Below are 10,958 nucleotides of genomic sequence, written 5' to 3'. Positions count from 1 at the left end.
CATGATGGATATGAAAAGGATAATTAAGAAAGTTTTGGAGTAGAAAAAGTTGTTGCATGTGTCAGAAGTCCAACCACCAAAGAGAATCCCTTTCACTCTAGCCATTATAAAAGAAATCTCTTCCAAGAAAGTTCAAAATGCTTTAGATATTTGCATCTTTAAGCAAGGGCGACCCTCACTATCACATTTAGAACTACGAATCCCTCATGGTATTACATGGATAGGAAGATGAAATTATGTGTCAGACTTTCCCTCTGACATTGATATATCACGCTCAAGCATGGTATAATAGTTTGCCTAAGGGGCTTTATATCCACTTTAGAACAACTAAGGTTTGAATTCATTAAATCGTTCATCATCAACAGTCAAAAGAAAAAAGATGCAACTTATATTCTCAGCATCAAACAAAGTAACAAATAGACCTTTCGACAGTACATGGACAGGTTTCATAATGCAACTCTAGAAATACGAGACTTGCAAGTCAGAATAACAATGAAAGTCATGCTTCAAGAGACTAGATCCACCTCTGTACTACCCCGTATTGCATAATGTTGAGTAAGTTCAAGGAACTGAAAGTTAATTTAAGAATTTAATTAATTAATTACCGAATCAATAGAAGGGAATACCCTGAGACTTAGATGTCTAAAGAAAAGGGTATGACATTAACAAACATCTTAAGATGAGATTTATGGTATTGAGAGAAATCGAAATAAAGACAGTTTTCAGTACAACAAAAATGCAGCATGGGAAACCAAACGATTGTAAGGAACTTCTGAAAAGTCAATGGAACCCTAAGGGAGTTCCACTTTTATGTAAGAATCAACTCTGAAGTGGTTTCAGGATGAAACAAAGGGCCTGTGAAGACATCAGGGTAAAAACGTACTTATCAAGTAACATTGAGTTATTAATTTTGAATTTTAAGTATCTTGATGATTATTAATTCAATATTTGAGGGTGTAAAATGGCCGAGGACCAAGTTGCAAAGGGTCTAAGTGAAATTATCTAAAAAGTTTGGGTCAATGTGAAATTCTTGAAATCCCGTAACTAGGCCATTGGAGCAACGAACTGAACCAACTAACCATTAAAAGTCATAATGAGGCTTCAATCTTATCCCCAAATGGCCAATGGTGGCTTACCATTGGATCAAAGTGATTCAAAACCATATTAGAATGAATTTTGAAATCCAAAATGATTAAAAGCTATATTGAAATAAGTTTTGAAATCCAAAGTGACTCAAATTTATATCAGAATAAGTTTTGAAATAAAAAATGATTCAAAACTATATTGAAATGAGTTTTAAAATCCAAATCGATTCAAAGTTATATTGGAATAAATTTTAAAATTCTCATCATGACCCCCTAAGGTGGCGACGCATGATTGGCCTAGAAAGTTTATAAATAGGCCATAGGTGGATTTCAACTCAAACCATCTTGTTATAGCTTTGGATCAAATTTGAGATTCATTTGAGAGATTTGAGGTAAGGGATTTGTGCTTGAGAAAGATGAGAAAAATTTGCAAAAGGAATGAGGAATAGCGGAGCAAAATCAAGAGAGAACAAGCTTAGCTAGAATTCATGTGTAATACCCCATATCTGTGTGAGGTCATCGCATAATTTAGATGAATTTAAAATACCAAAAAATGGGTTTAAAAGTAAAATAAATCGCTGAATCGACCGAAGGGAGTACCTCGGACCCTAGATAATTAAGAAAAATGGTATAGCATCATCAAGTAATATAAGTTATGATTTTTGGTGATGAAAGAAATTGGATTGGAGTTAATTTTCGATACAGCTTCGGTTCAGGTTGAAAATTGAATTGTCGGTATGGAGCACCTTGGAATTTAGATATTTAAAAGAAATGGTGTATTAGATTATATTTATTTTTTTAATAAAAGATGTTATTGTTAAAAAAAAATCAAAAAATTGTAGTGTGAGGCATGGTCGCCTGCCGCCATTGCTGTCAAATCAGCAACCAGGGCATGGCCGAGCTTGGCATGGACGTGGGGGGGGGGGGTCTCTAGCTCACGCTACCCCTTGTGATTGGTTGAGAGGCTCGGATTTGGCTATAAATAGCCGAGTTTTGGTTGAAGATTTTCATCAAAGTTCATAATCTTAGATCGAGAGTTTGGGAAGGAATTGGAGCGTTTTGATAAGGGACTTTTGTTCCCTAGGTTGTGAGAAGCAATTTTGGAGATTTTGAGAGTTTTTGGAGTGGTATAAGAGGTGTTTTCGCATTCGGCCGTATATATATATATGTATATATATATACATATTCAGTGAAAGTTGAAATCGGGTTGTAAAGTGATCGATTGAAGGATCTAATAAGGTGCTTTTGGTCACGAGACTATGGGCAGCCGATCTGAAAATTTTCGTATCAATCGGAGTTCAAATCGAAGGTCAATTTGGTTTGCCGGAGTTCGGTGGCGGGTAGCTTGAGCGGGCTATTTTTGATCAAATCGAAAGGCTTTCGGTGGTTTTTTCCGACCAAGAGGGGTACCATTGGGATCAACTAAGGGAGAGGAGCAGCCTGGTGTCGTCGCTTCAATTTTCCGGTGTGCCGTCGCCGGAGAAGATGATCGGAGGTATTTTATGTATTTTTTAAATGCTGAAAATATAGAAAATTCAAGAAAAAATAGAATTAAAAGAATGAAAATTATGGAAAAATATCCAGAAATTCAAGGAAAATGAATAGTTTATTTTGATGAATTTTTATCCTGGAAATTTCTTGAAGAGATAATTATTTTGGATTTTTGAAAGGAAATTTAAATGGGAAATAAATATGAGGGATTTTTATAAAATTCTGAGAAAATTCCAGAAGGATAAGGGATTTATTTTATGAGTTTTGGTGATTTTTTATGAAGGATATTCGAAGTAAATCTAGGAGAAATAAATTTTCTCAAGGAAAAGTAATTATGGAAATTTGAGAAAATAGGAGAAAAATCTGAAAAATTTTCAGAAAATTCCAGAGGCTTATAAATATTTTTTTATGAATTATTAAGGATAAAAAGTTGGAAAAATGCTTGAATAGGTATTTATTTGGAATTATCGAGAGAAAAATAGGATGAAATTAGAGAAAAATTATGAGAAAATTGGGAAAATAGATATTTATTTTCCTTTGAATGCATATGATGTCTAGGGTATCGTTGAAGCTCGAAGTTGAACTACAGGGCGCCTGGCACAAGAATCGAGGTCGGGCACGCATTTCTAGGAATTTTGAATTTAGCCCAATGTGAGTGTTTATCCCTATGGCTTGGTTTATTGTGAGTGGTTCTATCGAAAAACTTGCTTGTGGCATATGAATGGTTTATTGTGAGTGTTCATCCCCATGACTAGGTTTATTGCGATGGTTGTCCAAACGATTATTTATACACATATTAAATTTCGTACGGTAAATTGCATACATTGAGATGTTGATTTTATGTCATGCATGTTATGATTTTCGGCATTGGCATGTTATGTGTTGTCCATGTGAGACATGGGTTGTTAACCTATGACGTAGCCTCGAGTGACAGCACTTGGGATGCGCACTAGGAATTAATGTTATGTGACCCACTTGGGATGGGGCTGAAACGGACTTCACCCTACGGTACTCAAGTGGCGAGGCTGAGAGTGGACACCACCCCGGTTGTTGGCTCAAGTGGCGGGGCTGAGAGTGGACACCACCCCAGCTTCTTTTAAGCAATAGCATTGATACCGAGGTGTTGTTGATTCCGGGGATAGTGCTGATGTGATACTCTTGGGGCTAGGGATGCGTTGGGTTTTGGAATGCTTTTGAGTAGGAGTGTAATGCCTAACAATGACAATGGAGTGATTCCCGGGTTCATATGTCGAGGTTGTCCCTCTTAAGCATGATGGTGGTTACCAATGGGTCAATGTGGTCGTGTCGCCTTAGAGAGATTGCATTTTCCCCAGTTAGGGTTAAGTGCTATGTGGGATTCTCTCAGGCTGAGTCATGTCAGAATTTGTCGATTTTATATATGATTTTGCATATATTCATGAAAATATTTTTGAACTCTTACTTAGATGATTCAGCATCTAATTTGGATTATATCCCTAGAATATTCAAACGTTCCAGGTGAAAGCAGTGGCGCCAAGGGAAAGAATGTTATCGAGATGTAGTTGCTATGTTTAGTTTTTGTAGGTTTTGTCTATGATTACGATGTTTAGAGGTTATGTAATATTTTGATATTTTCATGTGAAACATCGATCTGGATATTTAATTGTAAAATGAATTGGTCGGTTATATATCATTGATGTTTCGATCTTACTTTCGCTGATGTGATTGATAATACCTGTCTTAGTCTATTAATTTTTAAATTTTGATATGCTGAGAAGGTATAATCGAGATTGCTAGGAAATGAATATGATGAGGGTATGTATATCGAGAGACTTATGTTGTGTGTATGATGTTGAAAAAAAAAAATTCCTGAAATCTCGAGGTAATGCGCGTTCTGGGAAGACGGGGCATTATATCATGCCAATCAGTCTGAAAAATGGCGAGGTAAGTACAATTTCTTGTAATATTCCTATAAAGGGGGAAGAGAGGGACCCGTAGGTTAAAACAGGGGTCGAATCGGAGCTAAAACAAGGGAGTTATGACCGAAATACAAAAACTGCACAAAGCTATCGTGAAATATAAGGGTGACGCGTGTAATACACGCGTCGGGAAAGGACTACGCACGAAGGCTCATGGGCCACCTTCCCAAGGCTCATTATGGTGCGTGTGAGGCCCCCTTACCCTAAGATTTTTCAGTTTTACCCCTCATTTAATGCCCTTCAACTCTATGTAAAAATATTGGAGGCTTGGTTTATCGAAACTTGTATTTTCTGCAGAAACCTTAGCCCACTTGTTGTGAACAGTAACTTTCAAAAGTAAACCTTCAAGGTAAGTGGTTTGACCCTAAATTCAATTTTATGTAAATAGTTTTATCATGTTGACACGCCTTGTTATGCTATACATCATGTAGATTGCATTCACATGTCATGATGATAAAATATGCATATGTTCACGATAATATTATTGATCATGCATCGCTGCTCTACCATGGGTGCCTTCATACACCTCGGCTTGGTAAGGAGATTGTAAAAATGGAGAGTAGCAATAAAGTGCGGTCGACTCAAATGAAAGGATTGAGGACATTTTGCATTTTGCATATATGCATGAAATATGAATTTTGTATCCTTACTTAAATAATTCAACATCTAACTCGGGCTATGCCTCTAGAATATTTAAACATTTCAGATGAAGATCGTAGCAGAAACGAAGATGAAAGAGGCATATAATGACACTTAGCAAAGTGCACTATGTATTAGCTATATGTTTATGCAGCTTATGTATTTAAGTTCTGCTACTTTAAAATTGAACATTTAGAAGAATGATAATGTATAACCTTATTTATGGTTAATGTTAAAGTTAGATTCGATTCTTGTTTCATCTATTGATGAAATATATAGCTTAGCGTATGTAATGTATGATGAATCTCATGCTAGGTAGATAGATGAAAATTTTGAGAATTCTAGAATGATTGTCTTAAGCATGAGAAGATTGTTTAAAAAAAATATATATAACCCTGAATTTCCTAAGTTATAGCATGCTTGGGAAAAAAGGGATGTTACAACCTCTCTATAAGAATCTTTGGCTTTCGATTAGCCAACTACCATGGCGGATTTGTTTGCTTGGGCCAAGAAGTATATTTTATTGGTCGAAGTAATGCAAATAGTCGAAAGAAATGAATATAGAGATAGGAAAATAAAAGAAAAGGACTCCAATTGAGAGATAAGTCAGAGGGAAGAGAAGGTCAATGGACTAGGAAGCGACGCTGCAATCTTCCTCAATGAAAAGTCCTATGATGGAACTCGTCGTCCAAAAAGACTAGAGAACAATATTGCATAACGTTCCTACTCCGTCCTAGCCTCACCTACGTCATTACCTCAATGTAATCTGGTGATCTACTAAAGACCAAAAGTCGAGTGACGTTCTGTCTAAGCTCCGTTCCTTTTTAACAATCTAGCCCTAAAAACTACTCATTAAAAGTTCACAAGGGTAATTAGCTGCAATTAACTAAACCTGGATTTCACATGGTGAACGAGTTGAGACCAACGACATAAAAAGAACTAAACATAGTCTTTTAACCCCAACTTCATTCAAAATGCTCATCATGGTCCTTATCACTTCTTGGTTCGAGCCCAACTATCCCCTACGCTCAAACTGAGGAACTAGTGACAAGAATGATTTTATTTGAGATGATTGACTTTTATATAACAGTTCATATGTAGAACCAATATATGATGCTACTAAACATCATTGTTCCATCTTAGCCTTAACCTATGTGGTTGGAAAATTTGAGGACGTATAGATTGCAAATTAGAAGAGTTTATCGAAACAGATAATGCACCAGAGCAATCTAAAGCTCATTATCCAAGAAACTGAAATGTGAAAGCATGAAAATGGATAAGAGCACAAAATGAGCAAGAACGGCCTTGAAGCTTAAAACCCTTAATGAAAGAAAAACAAAGGCATGTCATAACACAATCTACTCTTTCTTTTGAGAAATCAAACAAAATAATGGGAAACAATTGGTGTCATGAGAAAAAATATCAAAAAATAAATAATAAAAAATAAGTAAACCTAGATTAAACAGATTGACCCGACAACGGAGGGCCGCAGGAGATCAAGTCTCCCATGGCAGATGACCACTAATTTATAAGAGAAGCTAAGTCAAATGAATTATATAGTCCAAACTCAAACATTATTCATGACCCCTTTATCAATTATTATTACAATTTAGTTTTAAGTTGTGAAAATATTGATTTTATAAAATAAAGGTTAGATTGTATGTATATGTGTGTAAATGATTCTTCTTCAAGTATTTATAAAAAAAACATAATTACCCTTAATAATTTATATAAATTATCTTTTAAATAATGAAAAATATTTACAAATCTACCCCCATGCCAACAACAAGTATAAAGTATACCAACAACAAGTATAAAGTATTACCCTTAATGTCAATTATTTTTAATAACATAAAAAGATTTAAATTGTTTGACAGGGTCTTGACGTCTGATCTCTGGATGGTGCAAAAGTAAATTAACTTGAAAAAGTATTATCGGCATTGCAATAATTAATAAAAATAAAAAAAAGTAATATATGTACAATTATGTGATTTATCAAAGCATAAATAATTACTAAATTAATATTTAAATATTTTCAATTTAGAAAACTGTTTTTCTTATTCAAATCAAGGTATATTCCTCTTTCTATACTATTATATTAAAAATAGTTAATAGTGAAATAATCTTTGTTAGTATGAGTGTTTAACTGATTATTGGATAAATTTGTAAATATATTTTTTTATTATTTAAAAGATTATTCACAATAAAAAAAGGTTAAGGGTAATTATATTCCAATTTTTTACCTTAACTCTACTAAAAGAAGCCCATAAGAATAATAAAAAAATTAATGATACACTTAAGTGTTATTCTGATATTACTTTGTAATAAATTAAATCCTAATTAAAAATAATTACTATTAAGTGGGTCCACCTCAAGCTAATTGATCACATCAATTATCTGAAAGTTGTAGTAAAATATTTTTTTTACCTATTTTCTAATGTTTAGATGAAATAATATGTGAAATATTTTCATATAAAAAATGTTCTACATAAAAAAAGAAAATTACCAAATAGAATTTATTAACTAATTTATTTACACAAAGACCCCTAAATTTTCTTTCCTTTCATCAAAACACTTTTTCTTTTTTTTATGCCAAACAACAATGATTGAAATATAGATCCGAGTTTTGAAACTTAAAGATAGATAGCCTATGAGTAATTATTGTATGTTAACCTGATTTATTGAATACATTTTATAATTTTTTTTTTTTTTTTTGTGTTGAGCATTTTCATAGAAGAAGTAAAGGAGCTATTTACTTGTGAAAAATTTGAATAATTTTTTGAAAGTTTTTTGCAGGGATAGAAAATCGAAAATTGTATTTAAAACAATTTTTTTTTTAATTAGGGAACAGAAAACAATTTTTTTTTTTAAATTAGGGAACAGAAAACAAATTTTTTGTTTTGTAATTTGTACTAGATTTCAAAAAACATATTAGAGATGTTTTATATTATTTCTTTTGTAAATTTTAACTGTTTTTTCACTTATTTTTAAGGGAAAACACGATTTCCTATGGAAGAGCCCATGCTTTCAATCTTCCAACCCGCATATCTTTTGTCAATGCACATCTTTCATCACACTTCCTTCAACTTCAGTCCTTGCTTCGAAATATCACAAATTGTCCAACTCTCTTCTTCTTACAGATCCTTTATGGATTGTCAGGCTCTCATCTTTTCAAGAACTCTTTGCAAACTAATTATAGAACAACTATAATTGTTTAAAGCAGTAGTCTAATATTGTTTGGTTAGATACTGTTTGTTAACTAAAATATAGATCGAAAAAAATAAGATATAAAAAGCATTCCGGATAACTTATCATTTCTCCCTTCGAATAATTTATTTTGAATTTTACAAATAAATTATCTTGATAGAATCTTATTTTATTCATTTTAACAAACACTACCTTAAGAAATAATATTTCTTGAATGATATGCATTTTATAATGGTCGTTATTATTTACTTAATAAAAACATAATAAATAATTTTGCAAAATGAACAAAAAAATAATAAAATATAAGGATAAATCAATTTAGTTTATTTTTTATTTTTTAAATAAAAAATAACATGATTTTTAACACATTCTTTTATTTTTTGAAGTCAAAAACTGATTTCATATTTAACAGAAATAAACACTTTTTTTATTTTTCTCTAATTTTCTGTAAAAATGAAAACATGGAAAGAGAGATGAAAATCAAAAAAATATTCTACACAATTTAACAGCCCCAAAATATTTTTTACTCGAAAACAAAAATTGTGAATCCACTGCAGAATTATAAGAAAAGAACAAAAATTTAGCTGCTGAATGCTGGTGACAGGAAGAGACTTTCTTGCAAATTCATCTCTACAACAACATTGTCCTTAGCTGTTATCTATGTTTTCTGTTCTTCTTGGACTATGAACACTCCAAAGCATGATCTTGGAGCAACCCCCTGCTGGAATTCCAATCAATTTGGTCTCCCCTTCCTGTATCTCTTTCTTCACAAATTTAATCGTATTCTGAAGAACATAAGACGAGAAACTGTTTAGATTAGCATGAAGAATTGTCGCGCTTTGAAATGTTTAGCACGAATTGCATCGATGCACAGACAAGGGCAGGAAAAATCAGCTGATCTTATTTCCCTTCGTTGAGAACTAGATATGAAGTAAGAGCCATATGTCATATTAATCATACTATGCTACATGTTTGGTAGCAGGGAAAGTGAGAAGGAAAATCCCAATACTTGTGTTCATGGATGCAGCATTGCAAAGCGAACCAGATTTCATACTGAATTCAGTAGTTCTTAGTCTGACTGGATTACCTGTTTGGTGCTGGGGACAGACGAGGGGCGGCCCCATCTTTCGGGGTCCCAGAGGATGGAGCTGTTGAATGCAAAGCTTGAAATATGAACTGGAGGCCTGTCATCTGTTTGATTGTTCATCTTCTTCAGATGCCATCCTACGACTTCAGAAGAATCGCAAACCGGTCCTTGGATTCTCACCTTGTTCCTGTTCGCCGATAGCAATGCCATTGGCCATGTCCCGAACACCCTGCCAATTTTCCCAGTCGATAATTAGAGATGGAGAGAAAGGATTCAGCCTCAGTTTTTCTTAATTCTACACATCATTCTCTCTTCTCAAAATTTTCTCAAGAAAATTGATTAAAGCTTAGTTTAAACCTTGCTCTTAAAAGGTTGTGAAAAGGACTTAATGGCTCTGTCCTTACCAATCTTTTCGACTAATCGCTGACATTGCTGCTCATAAAATAAGGTAATGGAAGATGGACAGATCTAACTTTTGGCAATAGAAAAATAAATGATCTTCCTTATAGAGAATCTAGTAATAATTAATCCACACTTGGGAAGAAGCTACAAGGATTGGATTTGGTAACTTTCTTAGCTGTTAGCTTGAAAGGCTCAAACTGTTAGCTGTCACTTGCTCTGTTTTCTCTGTTTTTCTTTATCTTTTCTCTTAACTTTTCTAATAGAAGATGTAGTTTAGTTAAGAGGGTAAAGAGCACTTACTCAATTGCTCTTATCTCATGGAAGAAGCTAAGGTCATAAACATTGGAAAGACCGGCAAAATGAACGATCCCATTTAGTCGATGGAGCTCAATGTGATTGAGCGCGAGGTTCCTCTGGTGATCCATCTCGGCTTCATGATGTGTAAAATTCTCCTTGAACACCAAATGCCGGTACATAATGCCTGTTTTCCTAAGCACCTCTGACATTTCAGAGGACTCGGTTTTCTGCTCGACAACGATCCACAAGAACGGTGGAGGAACCAATCTTAATGTGTTTGCTAGCCTCCTAAGATGCACCACTCTAAACTCATCCTTCGAACTAGTTGGAGTAACCACAATTATTTGTCTTCCAGGAACCAGCTTCTCATCCTCTTTTGCTTCTCCTTCTTCTTCTTTCAAGCCTTTTGCAGCCTCTGATTCGTCAGGCCTTCGTTGGGGCTCGGGGTGGGGAGTTAAGCTGCCATTTCTGGAAGCTCCTTGGTGAATAGCTTCCATGGACAGTGGAGAAAAGGCTGGCCGGTTCGATGCAGAAACAGGAGAAGAAGGGATTGAAGGCTTAGCTGATGGAGCAAAGCCTGTGAAGAATCCCATAACAAAGCACAGCAAGAAATGGACAATTGCTTTCTTGTACAACTGCACCTTTTTCTTGGATCTTTCCATCGAACCCATCTTGGTGCCAAGAACTTGAGTGAAGATCTGATGAGAAAGGAAGAGGAACCACCCCAAAGTTTAAAAATGGCAATTTAGCTTTGAATACTGAGAGTAGGAGAGATGATTCTTCTTCTTCTTC

The 10,958-nt window shown here is 34.3% G+C and overlaps 1 protein-coding gene across 1 annotated transcript in view; it reads right to left on the bottom strand.

The window, feature by feature from the left end:
• Positions 1–8,854: 8,854 nt before the first annotated feature.
• The window catches only part of LOC127788277 (beta-1,4-xylosyltransferase IRX9), a 2,172-nt gene continuing 68 nt past the window's right edge, over positions 8,855–10,958 (bottom strand). The window contains exons 1-3 of the mRNA XM_052316401.1: positions 10,170–10,958; positions 9,468–9,696; positions 8,855–9,165 (exon numbers count right to left, since the gene is read on the bottom strand). The exon at positions 10,170–10,958 is cut by the window's right edge and continues 68 nt beyond it. Coding sequence (XP_052172361.1) covers positions 9,028–9,165; positions 9,468–9,696; positions 10,170–10,837 — 1,035 coding nt within the window. The 5' untranslated portion in view covers positions 10,838–10,958 and the 3' untranslated portion in view covers positions 8,855–9,027. The remainder of the gene's footprint in view (positions 9,166–9,467; positions 9,697–10,169) is intronic.

This window comes from Diospyros lotus, chromosome 13, assembly GCF_014633365.1.
Source record: "Diospyros lotus cultivar Yz01 chromosome 13, ASM1463336v1, whole genome shotgun sequence".
In the NCBI taxonomy this organism is placed as follows: domain Eukaryota; kingdom Viridiplantae; phylum Streptophyta; class Magnoliopsida; order Ericales; family Ebenaceae; genus Diospyros; species Diospyros lotus.
This window is presented reverse-complemented; position numbering and strand designations above follow the sequence as displayed.